The 20,411-nt window shown below is 39.0% G+C and overlaps 1 protein-coding gene across 1 annotated transcript in view; it reads right to left on the minus strand.

Annotated features, from left to right (window-relative positions):
* DTWD2 (DTW domain containing 2) overlaps positions 1-20,411 on the minus strand; it is a gene marked incomplete at its 5' end in the record, with an annotated part of 94,441 nt that overhangs the window by 63,876 nt on the left and 10,154 nt on the right. Inside the window, one exon of the mRNA XM_080638335.1 lies at positions 1,318-1,355. Within this exon, the coding sequence (XP_080494461.1) occupies positions 1,318-1,355 (38 nt within the window). The remainder of the gene's footprint in view (positions 1-1,317; positions 1,356-20,411) is intronic.

The raw sequence follows: 20,411 nt of genomic DNA on the forward strand, positions 1-20,411 counted from the left end.
AGAGAACAATAAAAGCAATCAGCAATTTATGAAAGATGGGATAAATACTTTGCACAAATACACACTGCATCCCAGGAGACACACTAAGAACTTCCCCTTATGACACAGTGTATTAAAACCAATGTAATTTTCTGTTTGAAACTCCTCTATTTCTAAAAATAAAGAAGCAGGATTTTCGTTGAAATGGAGTTTTGAGAAAAGTGTCCAGATCTCTCCTGTGATCTGGCTAGGATTAAAGCACTCCAAAAATCCTTTCATCATCTTCAAGAGGAGCAACTTACTAGCATCCACACCGCAACCAGAGAAGTCTGCTACTGCTTTTCATATCAAGAGAATGTTTCAACAATTTGAAAAAAAATAATAGAATATATAACATTTATAATTGATTAATTTATAATAGATTAATTAAAAAAGATAATTTTAGAAGTATACACATATGAAACCTCATAATGCTTTATTTATTTATTTTATTTATGCCCCTCTACTCTGCTCTTCATGAGATCTCACTTGGAGTATTGTGTGCAGTTCTGGTGTCCTCAACATAAAAAGGACATGGAAATGTTGGAACAAGTCCAGAGGAGGGCCACAAGGATGATCAGGGGACTGAAGCACCTCCCATATGAAAACAGGCTGAGAAAGTTGGGGCTGTTCAGCCTGGAGAAGAGAAGGCTGCGTGGAGACCTCATAGCAGCCTTCCAGTATCTGAAGGGGGCCCATAAAGATGCTAGAGAAGGACTCTTCATTACAGACTGTAGTGATAGGACAAGGGGTAACAGGTTAAAACTTAAACAGGGGAAGTTTAGATTGGATATAAGGAGGAAGTTCTTTACTGTGAGGGTGGTGAGGCACACAAATGGGTTGCCCAAGGAAGTAGTGAATGCTCCATCCATGGCAGTGCTCAAGGCCAGGTTGGACAGAGCCTTGGGTGACATGGTTTAGTGTGAGGTGTCCCTACCCATAGCTGGGGGGTTGGAACTAGATGATCTTAAGGTCCTTTCTAACCTTAACTATTCTGTGATTCTATGAGTCTATGATTGTGTTAATTTTTTATAATATTCTGAAGTAGTAGACATATAGCATGAAAACAAACAAAAAAAAATTATCAGAAACTTCTAATTTAAATCTGAAAAAGAAAAGAAAAAATTATTTAAAATTTTTTGCTGTACTGCATGTAGCTGTTCAAATTACTAGGAGAACTGTATCTAGAGAAATTAACTCAAAGATTTCTTGGCATATTTCAGTCACTACAGCTACTCATATTTTTCATTCAGTAACTCAGAAAAACTAAGGATTTCATTAACATGAAGCTATTACCACCTAAAATCATTCGGCTCCTGCAAACAAAGTTCTCTGAGCTGAAAAAAAAAAAAAAAGTTAGAATTTTCAGCAGAATGCTAAAGATTCAGAGCACAACTTCACCTGCATTCTCCTTATAATCTTTATTGGCAACAGTTTGTAGGTTGATCACACATAACAGACAGTAAGTAATTACTATGATTTATAGAAATGAATTCTGAAGACAGGCTCAGATCAAGCCCAACTGACACTGCGCTTGCTCATTCACAAAAGCATGCACCCACACAAATGCATTAAATAATGTTACAGTAATCCAAGCCAGTACAAATGTTACCTCGTCAAACATTAGTACTTACCAGTAAATGGCAGCATTATAAGAAGACAATAATACATAAGCTCCTCTTCAACAGCTGACAGGTTGTGCTAATTTGAACTCCCTGCTTCTAGCCCCAGCTACTGAGACACTGAGACTATTCCATTCTCCATAGGGTATATAGTTAAAGGTTACTCAGCAACATTCTAAATTCAAAGTAGTGTTGATGCAAGAGCAGGAATTGGTACTGATTAAAAATAAGCACTGAAAAAAGTATTTTAAAATATTTAGAATAAAAGGCTCATGGCCAGGAAATTAGCTGAATGACAAAATGGAAGTTTTTCTCTTAAACTCTTCTGCTAGACTGTTCCAGTAGCCTGCTGTCTTTCCTTTGCCCTTCTAGTGCTGGCATCTTCCCGTTGCTAATCCTGAAGAAATCTGGCACATTCTGCTTTATTAATGGACAGGCTTTAGCCTAAAATTAGGTATTCATTAATTTTTCTATCTGGTGGGCTATTCTGAGGACCTTTACTGTGAACAAACTGAAACCAACCTCGCTTCCAGGTCTGGTTGGTTGTTTTCCAGTGCGCTACCAGTGCCTTTTTGCCAAAATTTTCTCACATGTAACCAATTTAAACAGAACGTTCTGGTAACAGTTTTGTTAACAACCTGGAAGCAGCAAATGCCCCCAGAGACTGTTTGTTGCCCATGCCCCAACTGTTAAGTAGAAGCTCATCCTCTTTTTGATCATCAGACTTAGTCAAAACACAGTTTTGTACTAAATGTGATTCATTAAGTTCTCCCTGTTATTAAATGGCTGGTTTCACTAACAAGAGAAGTTGATAAAGTTTTCCCCATTACTGTATTTTCTACTGACAAGAGATTAAGGCATGAAAATCTGCTACACAAAGCTGTTCCGAAACAGTTAGCTGGTGACTGAAATCAAAGAGCAGCATTGTTCACTAGCTTTTATAAGAAGACGGAAACAGTTTCTGGTGATTTCTGACCTCAGGGTGTTTAACTATAACAAATCTGGCTAGACAAAACTCACTTATTTTCAAGTCTCCCTTTTGCAAATGCCTTTTGTGTTTTCCACACTGGCTTGGATTTTTCACGGGTAGTTTTTTAAGCTTTGTTAAACTCAAAAAAAAAAAAAAAAAAAACAAAAAAAAAAAAAGAAAGAAACAAACAAAAAAACCAACACAAAGCCCAAACCAAAAAAGGAAATTACCCAGAAAGCAAGCACTTTCAAGTAGTTACAGAATAAAATCTACCTATAAGTTGATTTGTAAGGAGTAGAGCACAAACCATGGCAAATAAAATACTTTCCAATATAACTTAATTACTTACATATGTGCATATATTACTTAACTTTAAGCACCCAATTAGGTACGTAATTATGTTGAATATGTACTTTTACAACCCCACCCTGGGGGCACAAAACTTATTTCTGTACTTCCGCTTTGGGGTTACCGTGCCCCAACAAGAAAAATATTCCTACATGAAATTGACATTATCAGCCTACAATATTAGGCTAGGAAGCACTGCAGAACAACAGAAGTTCTGTTTCACCACCACAAAAGCCACCTTTCCTCTGAGAAAGCCTACATAGACCCAAAAGGATTTTTGTCTTTTTCTTTTGTTTTAAGATTCTGCTACAGTCTTGCCCCGCATACACATCTGATGTAACGGAAGAGTAGGGGCAGCACCAGAAAACATTATTTCATGATGAACATCATTTTCTCCCATGTAGAGGAAAGTAGCAATCCGCTCCAGGCAGGAACAGCAGTGTTCAGAATATTAAGGAAAAGGTTTGTGGGTGGGGATTAGGGTTTGAAGAAGGATAATTTTTGCAGCATTTTTCACCTGTATGTTATTTCACTAAGACTCAAAGCTGTCCAGTGGGTTCTTACCTGTTTCTCAATATAGCACTGCTAGTTTAAAAGCTTATGAAAAAATGCTCCATATGCAAAAGACAGCCATGCACAGACTTCTCATAGTTTTCTCTCCATTATTCACATTTAAATTAATGATGTTCAGGTTCAGAATAACACTTAGTCTATTCTCTCAGCAGAACCAGACAATGGACTGTGCTGTACTGTGGTGTCAGGTTAGTGTATTTACTAGTTTCTGGGCAAAGATACTCTGAAAGTGAATATGCAGCAGTCTGGAAAGTAGTGAGCTAATTCTGAAACTCTTTCCAAGCCTCTGTATGATTTTCCTGCAAATATAAGCATCTTCATTTGTTTCAAGACTTTTACCTTGTTACAACATATTCAAAGGGTTTCCAAAAAAAGGAACCATTTGGGGAATACGAATAAGAGTAGTCTTTCACCCATATTCAGAGAACTAAAGGCAGGTAATTTGTGGATTTAAACCCAGAGTAAGCAAAGAATAACCATGTCACTGTCCTGGGTTCAGCAGTAGCAGTCATTTTTTCTCCTTCTTAGTAGCTGGTGCAGGGCTGTGGTTTTGACTTTCGGCCTGGGAATAATACTGATAAAGCCGATGTTTTCCGTTGCTGGTCAGAATGTTTACCCTGACCAAGGACTTTGTGAGTCTCATGCTCTGCCAGGGAGGAGGGGGAGCCAGGAGGAAGCAGAGACAGGACACCTGACCCAAACTACCCAAAGAGGTATTCCATACCATAGCACGTCATGCCCAGGATGGAACTGAGAGTGCCCAGAAGGGCTGGAACGCTGTGGGATGGGGGCAAGGTACCGGTCAGTGAGTGGTTGTATTCTCTTCCCTTGTTATTTCCTACTATTTTGTTACATATATATATATAACTTTGTCTATATATACTTTATATATATATTTTATTATTTATATATTATATATATTTATATATATTTATAATTATTTATATATTATATATATATTATTTATATATATACTTTATATATATATATACTTTGTTATTACTACTACTAGTAGCAGTAGTGATTTGTGTTATACCTTAGTTACTGGACTGTTTTTATCTCAACCCAAGGGAGTTACATTCTTTCGATTCTCCTCCCCATCCCTCGGGGGGGGGGGGGGGCGCGGGAGTAGAAACTGCGTGGTTCTAATTTACGGCCTGGCCTTAAACCACGACAGTCACAATTTCATGCTCAGCATTTGTAGAGGTTTCTAGGGACGGGTATAAAGATGTTAATTGTGCCAAGCAGATGTTCTAGAAACAACTCTTGGAATATTAAAATAAAAAGGAAGCTGATGTTTTTAAACTACTGTCACTTGTGGCAACATTTTTATGTTACAACACATATTGCCAAGGTCAGGCCCCAGACACTGTACATTCAAAGAAACATGCCTGCCCAAAGAGAAATGGCTGCTTCAAATAAATTAGATTCCTCTATTGTTTAGGCCAAAAAACTCAGGGTTTCAAGGTCAAAACCCACCTAAGAAGTCTGGAGTAAAGCCACAAAGTTAGCATATGTTTGGTTTATACTGATGGTTTAATACAGATTTTATACTAACACAAGCTCATTACACACATGCATTAAAACAACACTCAGGAGTTTTACAAAGCTGTGTTGAAAGTTTAAAGGCATAAGCCCATATATTTTATAAAATTTAAGAACAAATTTTATTTTTGCTAGCTTTATGTTAGAGGACAAACACAAATTAAAAATGGTTTTAAGATTAAATGTTGCAGCCTCCACCTTGGGCACTACAGCTGCAGAAGGACCTTAAAAGAAGGAGTGGATTAACATAGATAAACATAAAGTGATGCACTTAGGAGGTAATAACCCTGACTCAAGAAAACCCCACAGTCTGAGGTTAATGTGGCATGACATTCAGGAGTAAGACCTTATGATAAGCAGTTCTGTGCAAATGGCAGTTTAATTCCTGGCAGTTCTCAAAAATGCAGATCAGATATTGTCACTAGGAAAGGATGAAAGAATTAAAAAGGGAACATTACTATGCCACTAAATAACCTTTGGTTTGCACTCTGAGCCCAAAAAAGGTTGGAGAACCCAGGTCAAAAAATAAAACACAAGGAGTAATTCCTCATGTCAAGACCCACAGATCTCCTTGATGACTGTGTTGTGGATAAAAGAACTTTACAACTTTACACGGTTTCAAGGGAAAATGGGAAAATTTGTGAAATAAGAATCCATCAGACAGGGAATGACCACTACTGAAAAAGCAAAAGCCAACATGTGAAGTTCCTTGAGCTAAAAGCAGAGAAATATCAGTGTATGCTTACCCTTTGCTGTGGAACTCCTGACATGCTCTAGTATGGCCATTTTTCTATTCTCAGTCATGCTGCACAATTTAAAATGAATGTGTATAATGCCAGTTGCAGTGCCTTGAGATTACCTAGCTGTAATTTTTTACTTTCTGTATTTTAGCTCTAAAATTTGTCTGTATGTACTTCTGCATTTCCCTGGGCAAAATCTTACAGCTCCTTTGGGGTAGTCTTCTGTCATTGACAGGCCTTACTGCCATCTTAAAAAGAATTTGCTGAGTATATTACATTTCAGCTTTCCCTCACTTTAAGCTACACATAATGTGACTAGACGCCATTGCCACAACTTTCAAGGAAGATAAGAAGCCAAACCTGTTAAGTGAAAACCACTCTCTCTTGCACTGAACGGAACTGAAATAATGGATTACCTCATCCACTACAAACCTAGAGGTTTAGTCATTTAGCCAGTGTAGCCATGAGGAAGATTTCGTATTCACTGTAATTCTGCTGATAAGCATAGATCCTGCAAGAAGAGCCAAACTGCCATGGTCACCAGCTGAACTGTACATTAAAGACAGGCTTAAAGTTCACTCTAGCTAAGTCTACTCAGAAGACTTGAGATTTCTGAAAACTTACCTATGCATCGATCCTAATAATTATAGTCAGATTTAAACTAGAACACCATCACTGCTGCCTTACACATACAAGCTCTGCTCATTTGTTTTGTTAACTGAAACTCTCACATTCTTTTTAAATAGTGAGAGGAAAACTGTGAGCTATAATACTAAAATAATAAATGAAGGAACTACTTGGAGTTCTCCCTCTTATTTTAAAATTGGAGGGGATGAGCCAATTCAACCCTTACCACTGCTTCAATTATTATACACTGGACTTATTTTCTCAGTAGCAGGCAGTTTGTTAGCCATGTTGCTGGGCAATTTTAAGGCACTGCAAGATGAGTATGTAAGTAATTTGTCACCATTGTAGTGCTAGACGTCCTTTAGTCTTATGCTTAGTTACCCGTGAACACAGAAAAAAACAAAATATTATCTTTGTCATACTTCAGATTTAATTATGAAATTTATGGTCATAGTCTTTTGTTGTTTTAACTCTCAAGCTTGCATGACTGTATTTTTAAGATGTCTACTACTATCCTCAGAACCACTGAAATCAACTAGCCTACAGAAGACTGACTCCCACTAATAAGATCCAGAAATAAAAACTTTTTATTAGTGCATTTTGAATTTCAAATATATAACTTAAAGGGTGATTAATTATATATGTATATTAATTAAAACCTAACTTCCAAAACTGATGATGATATCTACTGATTAGTGAACCTGCATTCCTGGACAAACCACACAAATACTCCTTCTCATATCCAGCCCCTCAACCTCTTCATCAGCCCTAGAAGCATTTAAAGAGCACAAGACTAATTATTTGGCTAACCTTCTCTGTAAAAACGTACAGAGAAAAGATATTCTGCCCAAAGAAAAGATCACACACAACAGGAAAATCTTATTTCTATGTTATTCATTAACATGCATGAACTACTTTGCAAACTGCCTTTAGGTGTAAAGAGGTACAGAAAGAGGTTCAGAAAGGAGAACAAGTAGACAGATCCATCTCTCTGCCTCTCAACAAGGAATGCACTACTACTGAGCAGCTAAGGGATCACAGCACTATTTCCCAGCATTCAGATTCCTTTGGCACCAGCTCTCAGCAGTTCTCCTGCTTCTGTGTGCTATGGTGAGAAGATATATCCCTTGCCCTTCATTTCATTTTCCACTTAACTCTCAACAATATGGCTTACAACCCTCCTGATCAACACCCCAGTTACATTTTCCATCATCTGTAATCAAGACTTCTCCATCAGTTTGAAAATTACTGCTCTCCTGCAAATGTGAAACAATCCTGTACCACTGCCCAGAGCAACAGACTTCAGAAAATCCAAAGAAAGAATAACGCTGTTAATTGATAAAGGTGTCAAGCAATATCAGCAGAGTTCAGTTCAAAAGGAAACACAAATTTGCATCTGTTTCATGAATAGCTACATTGTACATCTTATTATCATGGTAACAAACACAGCAGGAAAAAAAGTATCCATTTTCAAGAACTACTAAAGAATGAAGGCAAGCTTTTTGGTTCAGAAAATCCCAGAAATACAAAATATCACTCAAGAGTTACTCTGTATTTATGCTCATCCCAAGGCACCTATTGCTCACCACTGTTCAATCTCTACAACACAGACCTTGGGTCTGACCCATTTGTTCTGAGTACAGTTTACTGGCACAAATCACTACCTAAAAGAATACAGCTGTAAGGCCATGCACAAGCAGCTCTCAGGTCTTTCAGTCTTCATCAGTATATTAAGCATGAGTGCATGGTTTACTGTTACTGAACAATACAAACGGTTGAGTCACAGATCTCAAAAAAAAAAAAAACCAAGAAAATAAACTTCAGCAAAATAAGTGTTTGGAACAAACACAGACTACATGTGGCCCTATTTTAACATTTACTTGCAGAATAACCCAAAACATTTCAGGAACTATGTCTTTAGCTCTTACTGGAAAAAAAAGTAGCAAAATGTAACTCAAAAGCATCAAATCTATCCTCAACGCAAGTCTTACAGAAGCTGTTATGCCAGTCCTGATTTTAAGCCTGGAGTTTTCTATTGTTGACACCCAGCCACTGGAAATGGGATTTTCATCACCAACTAATTTTTTTTTACAGCACCAAAAAGCTAGCAGTTAGCAATGATTTTCAGTCAAAGCTCAGCTGGTCTGGATTTTAACAACTGCAGCAAAACATTTGAAAAGCCTTACTTATAGAGATTACATGACATCATTCTTTCTAGATTTAAGACTAAAACTGGACAAAATGCAATTCTCCTGAGGTAAGGGATGGAAGCAGCCATTTATTTCATGACAAGCTCAGAGTTGTCATTGACAACAACATTCTTGTCATTCTGAAAACTCATGTGTTTCTTGAAAAATCAGGCAAATAAGTAAACCTACTTTTTTATTTTTTTTTTCCTCCAGAAAACATGTATCTGTAAAAACATCTAAAATTAGTAAAGAAAAAAACCTTTCCTTTCAAGTATTTGGGAGTTTATGTGTCATTCCAAACTTTCTTTCTATTCATTGCCATGTTTTTCACAGTGGTGTTGAACACTAAAATAGTACAAGAGATATTATTATTTATTGAAGATATAGTTGTATTTAGAGAAGTACCACTTAAGGATGAGGTGGCTTTTAACAGAGAAGTTTCTAATGCTACAGTAACAGGCTATTACATTAGAAGTATTTTAATTTAATTTTGACATTTCCTTTAAACTTTGACTTTAAATAGATGGTAACAGGTTACCCAACAAAATTAGTAGATTCATTAGTACAGAATCTGTATGAATGCTATATGTTACATGTATACATCCTCAAGGAGTTTTCTTTCCCGTATTGTTACATTGAAGGTATACAGAAAAAAATTAATATATTTCAGAAATGTAGACAAGGTCCATGCTGCCTTTATTACAGGCTCTAAGTTGTGCAGAGTTCTCATGTGACCATTTTCCAAGACGAATAACCTTTTTGCCTTACCAATTACATAACATATAAAAGACAAACAGGTAAGGAGATTTTTTTTGCCTGAAATATTCATGGCAGCTTTACAAGTCTAACCTAGGCATATTAAAAACAACAAATATCTTCCAATGCTATCGAAAGGATACAAAAAAGAATAAAATACCCACACTGCATACTTTCTTAACTTCTTATATGGAAGCAGACCTTGGCAAGCAGCTTTCCTTGCAAATAATTTAAATTAACAAATCAATAGGAGAACACTCTTTCAACTGTTTACATTAAAGTTGGCTGTGGTTTCCACTGTAACTAATAGAAGTAAATAAAAAAATACATATCATTTAGCTTATGCAGCACTGCAGTCATTACAGAAAGGCCAGGTAAGCCAAAAACTAATGAGCCTGAAATTGTTGACATTTTCATGCATCTTGGTTCTACAATCTGGCAAAGTAGCTGGCAGTCCGACAAGCTTGATGTCAGACAGTTAGTAGAGATTTAAATTTGTTGAAAAAGGTGAAGTCGCAATGGCATTTAAAAAAGCGGGCCATCAAGACATTATGATTAAGAAGTTAAAATGAAGTTTTACATTGCCAGCTTTATAATTCCCCACGTCTCAGAAGTTTTGAGGCTGTCACAAGAAAAGACTAACCAGAAAAAATCTTTAATAAAAAGGTATTGTGGAAAAGCTCAGAATTTTCCAGGGAAAAGAAGACTCCCCCCTCCTCTCCCACCCCCAATCCAAGAAAGAAAAATAAATTAAAAAAAGAAATCCAATAATACAGACTCAGCATCTTAGAATCATAGAATCATAGGATACTTAGGGTTGGAAAGGACCTTAAGATCATCTAGTTCCAACCCCCCTGCCATGGGCAGGGACACCTCACACTAAACCATGACACCCAAGGCCTCATCCAACCTGGCCTTGAACACCGCCAAGGATGGAGCTCTCACAGCCTCCCTGGGCAACCCATTCCAGTGCCTCACCACCCTCACAGTAAAGAATTTCTTCCTTATATCCAATCTAAACTTCCCCTGTTTAAGTTTGAACCCGCTACCCCTTGTCCTGTCACTACAGTCCCTGATGAATAGTCCATCCCCAGCATCCTTGTAGGCCCCCTTCAGATACTGGAAGGCTGCTATGAGGTCTCCACGCAGCCTTCTCTTCTCCAGGCTGAACAGCCCCAACTTTCTCAGTCTGTCTTCATATGGGAGGTGCTCCAGTCCCCTGATCATCCTCGTGGCCCTCCTCTGGACTTGCTCCAACAGTTCCATGTCCTTTTTATGTTGAGGACACCAGAACTGCACACACTACTCCAAGTGAGGTCTCATGAGAGCAGAGTAGAGGGGCAGGATCACCTCCTCCGACCTGCTGGTCATGCTCCTCTTGATGCAGCCCAGGATACAGTTGGCTTTCTGAGCTGCGAGCGCACACTGAAGCCAGCTCATGTTCATTTTCTCATTGACCAACACCCCCAAGTCCTTATCCACAGGGCTGCTCTGAATCTCTTCATTGCCCAATCTGCAGCTGTGCCTGGGATTGCTCCGACACAGGTGTAGGATCTTGCACTTGGCGTGGTTAAACTTCATAAGGTTGGCATCAGCCCACCTCACAAGCGTGTCGAGGTCCCTCTGGATGGCATCCCTTCCCTCCGGTGTATCAATCGAACCACACAGCTTGGTGTCATCGGCAAACTAGCTGAGGGTGCACTCAATCCCACTGTCCATGTCACCGACAAAGATGTTGAACAAGACTGGTCCCAACACCGATCCCTGAGGGATGCCACTCGTTACCTGTCTCCAGCTGGACATCGAGCCATTGACCACAACTCTTTGCGTGCGGCCAAGATTTTTCATCCATTTGAATATATGCAGAAAACACTTCAGTTAACAGCATAAAGTAAAACCAGAAGTATATTTTTTAAAGAGCATATTAAAATTAATACTTTTTAACTTAATGAGATCTGTGGACACTACTGGCAGAAGATAATTTTTTTTCAATGCTATGGAAGTACGTTTGTTTAAATGTTTGCTTCAAACTGAAAAGCTGTGTTTGTGCAAATGCTTGTTATTATCTTAGCCTTTGAAATAATAATTACAGAATGAGAAACTGTGCCATTGGCTTCATGTGATAGAGTTCAGTCCAACTATGGTTTAAGTTGACACGCAGCTTGTTTAAAAGATGGTTAAGAAGTGTCTACATCTGAAAATGCTGCACCAAATAATTTCCATCATAAAAATAAAGCCTGGCAAACATACTCTCTTACAGAAAGTTTTCATTTCTAACCCTTTCTTAGTTTATGTCTCTCCATCAATTTTAACTGAAGAGACACAGAATCTGAACTTTGTGTAGGCAGTTATATGAATAGCAGTTATACAATCTGACCTATTCTCATTTCTAAAGGATTATACATGAAGTAGGAGAAAAGATGTGAGCAGTTACTTGACCAGAATTAAAGTTTTTGCTTATATACCTGCAACAACATAATGTGTTAGGAAGGTCTGTCCTAGCCTGGCCCCAAATGTTTCCATTATCTTTTTTTGTCTTGACTAGAACGGAAAATAAAAGCTGAAAACTATCTTAAGGCATGGACTGGAACAGCGCAGACACCAACAGAGTCTAACAGTCTAGAGAAGAAAAAATTATCATTAGATAGAAGGTACGTGGTTTGTTAGCAAGGGCTTTAAAGCCAAAATGGGAGCAAGGCTGCTCCTTGCAGGCACTGGGGGCCCTCACCAGGCAGCACCCAGCCACCCACCACCACTGCACCTGCTCCTCAGCCACTCTGATTTCAGCTAGCTTCAAAATAAAAAATTCCATTCAACGTTATGTTTTATTTAATATTGTGGAATGGCATTTTAGCAAGCTTTAATACACTCACCAGCAATTACCATTTTTAGCAGTATTCCATCATCTGTTTAGGTTATTGACAAATTATGTAAGTCTTAACTGCATATGTACACATTGATCACAAATCTTATTACATTTTTATATGCATTTGCAAGTCAAATCAGTCCAGTGCACTAGTAACATCTCTATCCCCACACACAAGAAAATACATAGGAGATAATTCAGAGCACATTAGCACAGCCTAAAGGAAGTTTGCTTCTGCCTCCTACTAAGCCTGTTTTCAGAACTTCAGGGTTCTTCCAAAGCAATAAAAGCCACCACACACAGACCTCAGTGCTGATTCTCTGCTAGCACCAAGCTTTCATTATAATCCAGAACAGGACCAAAAATATATTACACATGGAATCTGGACTTCTGTACAACAGATGACCTCTTCTGACCTGCAATGGTCCTCTCTTTAGCCTCAGGTCCTGTAGACTTGCTAGCCCTCGCATACTTGCTCAAAGAGCCTCCCTGGAGAGGGCTCTCAGAAATTGTGGCTAACAAGCCCTTCTTCCCCTCTCCTTCTCAGGCTGGTACCTTGGCTTGACAGAACACAGGCTCTTTTGCACCCCATGCACATAAAAGGCCATAGTGAATTTTGTAATGACTCAGTGGAAAAGCAGCTTGAGAAGCCTAGGGATAAAGACACGCTAGCTGGAGCTAGGAACAGTAGATTTCAGCTGCATCCACTAGTTCAACTGAACCTGTGTAAATACAGTCTACAAATCTGAAGATAAATTACCTAGCTTCCTCCACTGTTGTTTTGCTGTTGATTTCTTGATTAAAAAGGGTAACTACAACCTGTCATTAAGGGTAACCTTGCAAGAATCTTTGCAAGAATAAAGACTTCTGACACTAACTTTCCATGTAAAACGTTTATGATATTTTTCAGTTTTGCTTTGAGGTTAAAGTTACACCCACAGCATTCTCTTGTTCCAAGACCAGACCAAGTATCAACAAAGCTGACTCTTCTATCTACACAAAAGCAAATAGTTCTTTTAATATTTGAAATTTAGGTCTACCTACGCAACTTTACCTTATTTAATATAGTATTTTAAAAACAGAGTCTATCGGCACATACACTTTATTTGCTAACAGCAAAACAAGTCTGAACGCTACTTTGAAACAAGCAGATGAGAAAGGGGACTTAAATTAAAAGCTCAGTTCTGCACCAAATGAAGTCAGAACCAAATTCAGCCACTGATTTTTAATGAAAGCAAGCTCAGTACCCACGCATCTCTCAGAAGTTAAAAGTAAAGCTAGGTTTTTGTATCTCTCAATCCATGCAACAATGCCATATATCCTGTCACTTAGAGCTAAGAATTTAAGCTTTCTTCCTTCCACAAATAAAAAAATAAGCAAAACAGAAAAAAAAAAAGGAAGAAATATGCAATGAAATTAAGGTATTGCTATATTTTGGTAAAACAGATGAATACATAATACAAAGCCCATTCTAATCTATATTTAGCATTAACATGAAAATGGATACTTTCTACCAGACAAAATTTCTTTTAAAAAAGTACATAGTCCTGTTAAAAGAAGAATCTACCATTCTCTGCTATTTATCTTTAACTAACTGTAAGCAAAACATACAGTTAACAGAGCTTCATATGCTGCATAACCAAGGTTAGGAAAATGGCTGAATATTTAATAGACTCTTCAATTAAAGTATTTTAGTTTACTACTCACTTCTTCTGCTCTAGATGGTAGAAGAATGGAGTTGTGTTTATGCATTCACGGAACTTCAGTATAACTTCACATTATAACACCATATGAAAAAACGCTGTATGCAAGCAATCTTCTGTTCAGACTTCCTGACACCGCTTACCTGCAAGAGTACTGTAAAGTGCTACACTACACTCTAGCGTCCCTTTTCTGAATAGCAGCCACTTCTGTCGAACACTGGTTTTGATCTAGCATCACTCTTATTAAGAGAGGTCAACCAGTTTCATGGTTTAATACAAAGAAATAACGTATTTTTAAATAGTATACCTGTTATTAAACAGTAATTATTTTATTAAGGGATATTGATTTTTACTGAATATGAATATCTATTTAACCAGGCATCAAGTTCATTAAGTTATTCTAAAGCTTTTCGGGGATACTGTAAGATGCTGCTTTTAAAGTATACAACCAATTAAGCACAAGTGCTTTTAAATGCAGTCACAACATCAAACCCCAGAATCATACTGATTTGTAACCTAACAACCACTCAAGATGCTCTGCAGGCAGCATTTCTTAGGAAAAATATCTCACAATAATACTTTCATATTAAAAAGGAATGCTAGAAGTCTGTTGCACAGAGAAATCACTCAGAGCACAACAGTACAAAGCTAAAAACATACTCAGAAAATAACTGAAATTGGGAAAGACCTCTGGAGGTCATCTAGGCCAGCTTCAGAGCAATAATTTCAAAAGCTTTGAGCAACCTGGTCTGAGCACTTCCAAGACTGACTCCACAGTCTCACCAGGCAAGCAACTAACTGTAGCATTTAACCACTCTCACAGAGAGTAATCTGCATTTAAGTTGAAACAAAGCTAGGATTGAACAGCTAGAATAGACTTTGAAACAGCCTGGACAGACTGGATTTCTTCTGCCCCAGGGCTCCCTGCTAGTCCCTGCTCAGCCCCCTGCCCACTTCAGTGCCCTCGTTCTTTGCTTAGAGCAGCTCCCGCGCCAGTCAGTACACAGACTTGTAATACTGCCAGGGCTTCTTCTGCGTCCTGGGCGCAGGGCTTTGCATTTGCTGAATTTTGTGATATTCCTAATGACAAACTGTCCTTGTGTCTCTGAATGGCAGCTCTATCCTGCAGTACAGCAACTGCTCCTTCCACATTGGTGCCACCTGCCAGCTTGCCATGCATGCCTTCCACGGTACCAACCTGTTCAATAGGAACATGTTCATCAGCTTTGCACACAGCATAAACCTGCATGGAAATCTTTCTTAAACAGCTCTCTCAAACAGCTCTCTCAAGAGACTCTCTCAAGTCAATCATTTGGGCTCATCAATCCAGCCAGCTCTTTGTTCATTTTGTAGCTCCACTCATTTAGTCTGTATCTTATCAGCTTGATTATCAGGATACAGTGCAACATTGTCAAATGCCTCCCTAGTATTCTTATCCAATCAGACAAATGCATCCACTACTATTCCAGACCCTGTCATCATGGTTAGATACTATTAGATCCATTAACCAGTCTGGCAGAGAAGGTGGCCATGCTGTTCTTTCTGCCCCTACTCCCACTTGTTTTTACATCACTCCATTAGTCCTCTGATAGTGCTTTTATTAAATTTATTCCCTGACCCTTCTCCAAACACATACATAATCTGTATCTGCAAACATTAACAGAATACAAAATGAAAGCAATGGCTCATAACCAAATGATATTAAAGGATAACTAACTTAATAGCGTTTGACAGGTTATATCCACTGTACTGTTACAAATGTCAAAGACATTATCAAATAGTTTTAGAAACTGAAGCTCTAAGATATTTAGGTGTCTAGATCCCTTTGAAAATATCTGAGATTAAAACACATACATATCCATTAGAATCTCTGTTTCAGTTTCATAAGTCATGAACCGGCTATATACACTTGTTGTGGAATTTTTAATGTTTTTAATCTACTTAGAGATGATATATTCTAAAAGGCATTTAAAATCAACAATGCACTGCATTAGCCGCCTGCTTTTTCATACATTAGGGGTTTTTTTAAAGAACTTCGATGTTCATGAAGTATCAGATGTAGGTCTCCAAGAGAAACAGTACATCTGGATTTAATTGCTCATCTCTTTGTTATTTTAATTTGATAGGGAATGTAAGAAAATTCCTATCAGAGGGTACAATTACCAAGCCCTTTTATTAAAAATATCAAAATATGTGTAAACTCCAATGATTTTACAGGCTCACAACTCCATTTGATGAAAACTCTAACAAAGAGAGAGAAATTATCAAGTTTCTAAATCAAATCCTAATAGGCACTGAGGAAAAATTAAACCAATTATTCTCATAAGTGTAATACTGAATTCAGAGCTACTGGAAAAACAAGTTCCATACATTATAAAACTGGAATGAAACACTAGTCACTCCAGAGTGCCTGCAAATGGCTGTAATGAGGCACAGGATGAAGCATTTGTTGGACTTGATTCAAAGGGGTTTTTTGTGTGTCAGCTCTTCACGTTGGCTGAAGAGTCTGTTAGCTTTGGGAACTTGGGTCTATTGGGAATCTCTTGGAAAAACACACCTAGGGGTGTTTTCCTTATGCAGCCATCAAACATTTCATGTAATGGGCAGTGAGCTTGGGAAAGAGTAGTGCACTCGATGGAAAATACAGTTGACAATGAGAGAGCAGCTGTTATTACACAGACTTGCCTCAAAATATGTGATTTCAAAATCCAATTTTGCTTGTCATCTCTCTTCAAAACTAAAATGAAATGGTGCAATGACATTCTGTTACCCCCTGTCGCACAATTGATGTGGAAGTCAGACACATTTACAGATGAAAGGATTATTTTACCCATTAACTGGCAGCCCTGCTAATTGCCCTCACAGCTCCTGGGTGAAGCAGCTGGCTTTAGTGTGTTCTTCTGAACAGAGATTACACAAAGTCCAAGCTACATATGGTTGGCTTGTGAGGCTGTTTAGTGCTTCTATGGCATAAGTAATGATTGGTATGGATTTGAGGCATAAAGCTGTCTAAACTTCAAAGCCCTTTCTGTTTTCAACCATGATGGGTGCAAGTTCACTCAGACCTCAAAACCAGCTTGAAGGTCTTAGGAGATCCACTGAGGGTGGATCTTAACAAACCTCTTTAGGGGTTATTTGTCTGAGAACATGTCAGACCAGATAACTTCCTCCTTAAACCTGATTTAGGCAGCCAGAGCCCATGCCAAATTTCTAATATGGTGAAGAATGGAATTCATTGAAGAACAGGGTTGTAAATGAGTATCTTCAAGGACATGTTCATGGAACTGTTGGAACAAGTCCAGAGGAGGGCCACAAGGATGATCAGGGGACTGGAGCACCTCCCGTATGAAGACAAGCTGAGAAAGTTGGTGCTGTTCAGCCTGGAGAAGAGAAGGCTGCGTGGAGACCTCATAGCAGCCTTCCAGTATCTGAAGGGGGCCTACAAGGATGCTGGGGATGGACTATTCATCAGGGACTGTAGTGACAGGACAAGGGGTAGCGGGTTAAAACTTAAACAGGGGAGGTTTAGATTGTATATAAGGAGGAAGTTCTTTACTGTGAGGGTGGTGAGGCACACGAATGGGTTGCCCAAGGAAATTGTGAATGCTCCATCCCTGGCTGTGTTCAAGGCGGGGTTGGACAGAGCCTTGGGTGACATGGTTTAGTGTGAGGTGTCCCTGCCCATGGCAGGGGGGTTGAAACTTGATGATCTTAAGGTCTTTTCCAACCATTTGACCCGGGTAACTATAGACCGGTCAGCCTCACCTCCATCCCTGGGAAAGTGATGGAACACCTTATCCTTGGTGCCATCTTAAGGCATATCAAGGATAAGAGGGTTATGAGGGGCAGTCAACATGGCTTTACCAAGGGGAAGTCATGCTTGACCAACCTCATACCCTTTTATGAGGAAATAACATTGTGGATAGATGATGGCAGAGCGGTGGATGTGGTCCACCTTGACTTCAGCAAAGCATTTGACACAGTCTCCCACAGCATCCTCATAGCTAAATTGAGGAAGTGTGGTCTGGATGATCAGGTAGTGAGGTGGACTGCAAACTGGCTGAAGGACAGAAGCCAGAGAGTTGTAGTCTATGGGGCAGAGTCTAGTTGGAGGCCTGTATCTAGTGGAGTGCCTCAAGGGTCAGTATTGGGACCAGTATTATTTAATATATTCATCAATGATTTAGATGAGGGAATTGAGTGTACTGTCAGCAAGTTTGCTGATGACACTAAGCTGGGAGGAGTGGCTGACACGCCAGAAGGCTGTGCTGCCATCCAGCGGGACCTGGACAGGCTGGAGAGTTGGGCAGGGAGTAACTTAATGAAATATAACAAGGGAAAGCGTAGAGTCCTGCATCTGGGCAGGAACAACCCCAGGTTCCAATATAGGTTGGGGAACGACCTGTTAGAGAGCAGTGTAGGGGAGAGGGACCTGGGGGTCCTAGTGGACGGCAGGATGACCATGAGCCAACACTGTGCCCTTGTGGCCAAAAAGGCCAATGGCATCTTGGGGTATATTAGAAGGGGGTGGTCAGTAGGTCGAGAGAGGTCCTCCTTCCCCTCTACTCTGCCCTGGTGAGACCGCATCTGGAATATTGTGTCCAGTTCTGGGCCCCTCAGTTCAAGAAGGGCAGGGACCTGCTGGAGAGAGTCCAGCGCAGGGCAACTAAGATGATTAAGGGAGTGGAGCATCTCCCTTATGAGGAAAGACTGAGGGAGCTGGGTCTCTATAGTTTGGAGGAGACTGAGGGGTGACCTTATTAGTGTCTATAAATGTATAAAGGGGGAGTGTCACGAGGATGGAGCCAGGCTCTTCTCAATGGCAAACAATGACAGGACAAGGGGTAATGGGTACAAACCGGAACACACGAGGTTCCACTTAAACTTGAGAAGGAACTTTTTCTCAGTGAGGGTGACAGAACACTGGAACAGGCTGCCTAGGGAGGTTGTGGAGTCTCCTTCTCTGGAGACATTCAAAACCTGCCTGGACACATTCCTGTGTAACCTCATCTAGGTGTTCCTGCTCCGGCAGAGGGACTGGACTAGATGATATTTTGAGGTCCCTTCCAATCTCTAGCATACTGTGATACTATTGTTGTCTCATACACATAGCAAACCATAGGAACCTGCAAATCATCCTTTTTGAGCATCCTTCTTTACAAAATACAACTCTCTTGGTTTACTGTTTTCTAGCAGTTAAAAATATAAACTAGCATTAACAGAACTAGACACAGTTAGTCACTGTTTCCTTGTAACAGTCTGACCTTACCTCTGATTAACTTTTCTGGCAATGGATTTCTCCAAATTGGCTTTCTTAATAAACCCACAAACTGTAGGTACTTTATTTAAAGTAAGGATCATTTTCTTTTCACTATCTGATGTGAGCACCAAAATACATAATTCCTGAACATTTTACATTCCTTCCAATTTCCTCCATTTATTGACTCCCTAGTGCATGATTCACCTATTTTCAATTTCATTTAACTGGACTTTTGAAACAAATAGAAGTGCTGGCACTAAACAGAAGTATAGAGAAAACGCCTACACTATGGCACCCTAAGAAAATGAAAATAATTTGTAATAAACACTGAGAGGGTATATAAGTAGATATTATCAATTAATTTAAAAAAAAAAAAACCACCCACTCGTGTTTAAGGTGTTCCTTCCAAAACCTAAGGAGCATGCACTCTCAATATAGAAACAATTAAGAAAAACATGTACAAAGATCAGCAACAGTATCTATTTAGATACTCATTAGGTAAGAAAAATTCCAGTTAACTTTACAACATAAACCATGTATTATCTACTACTGTTGTGCCAGAAAAGCCATAGGATGAGGCCTCCAGGACTCATTTTGTATGTTTTCTTTACACAGTGCCCAGCAAGACAAAAATTAAGCACAGCAAGGATGTATTCTCCTTCACACAACTAAGCTGATACAGCTTGGACATTCAAAAGAAGACAAACTTGACATCAAACAAGAAACACCTGTTAACAGACAGTTTGTAGGTCTTAATATTGGACATAGATGTTTAATGGCTTTAGGAACTGAGGCAAGAATTTAAAACAAAACTCTTACCAAAAATGATAGGCATCATTGATGCAACTCAGAAATGGTGTGTAGAAAAATAAACAAAACAAAACAAAAAAAAAAAAAAAAAAAAGCTGAGGACTACGTCCTAGAAGCCAAAGGAGAGCTATGCTTCCAGTAATAACACAGGCAACTAACTACCAGGTTGATATATCCAGGAGCTTGAAGTGGGGTTATTTGCTCCAAGCAGAAGAAAGCATTAGAGACTAACAAAAAAACATTTCAACAGAGTTTGTAGAGCAAAAGTATGATCTTCATAAAGCTATAAAAGAGCCAAGAGAAAACTGAATCCAGTGCTCAGAAGACAGATTTGACTTATATAAGAAAGTGACACACACGTGCATTGCAAGGGATAAATCTGGA

This window comes from Psittacula echo, assembly GCF_963264785.1.
Source record: "Psittacula echo genome assembly, chromosome: Z".
In the NCBI taxonomy this organism is placed as follows: domain Eukaryota; kingdom Metazoa; phylum Chordata; class Aves; order Psittaciformes; family Psittacidae; genus Psittacula; species Psittacula echo.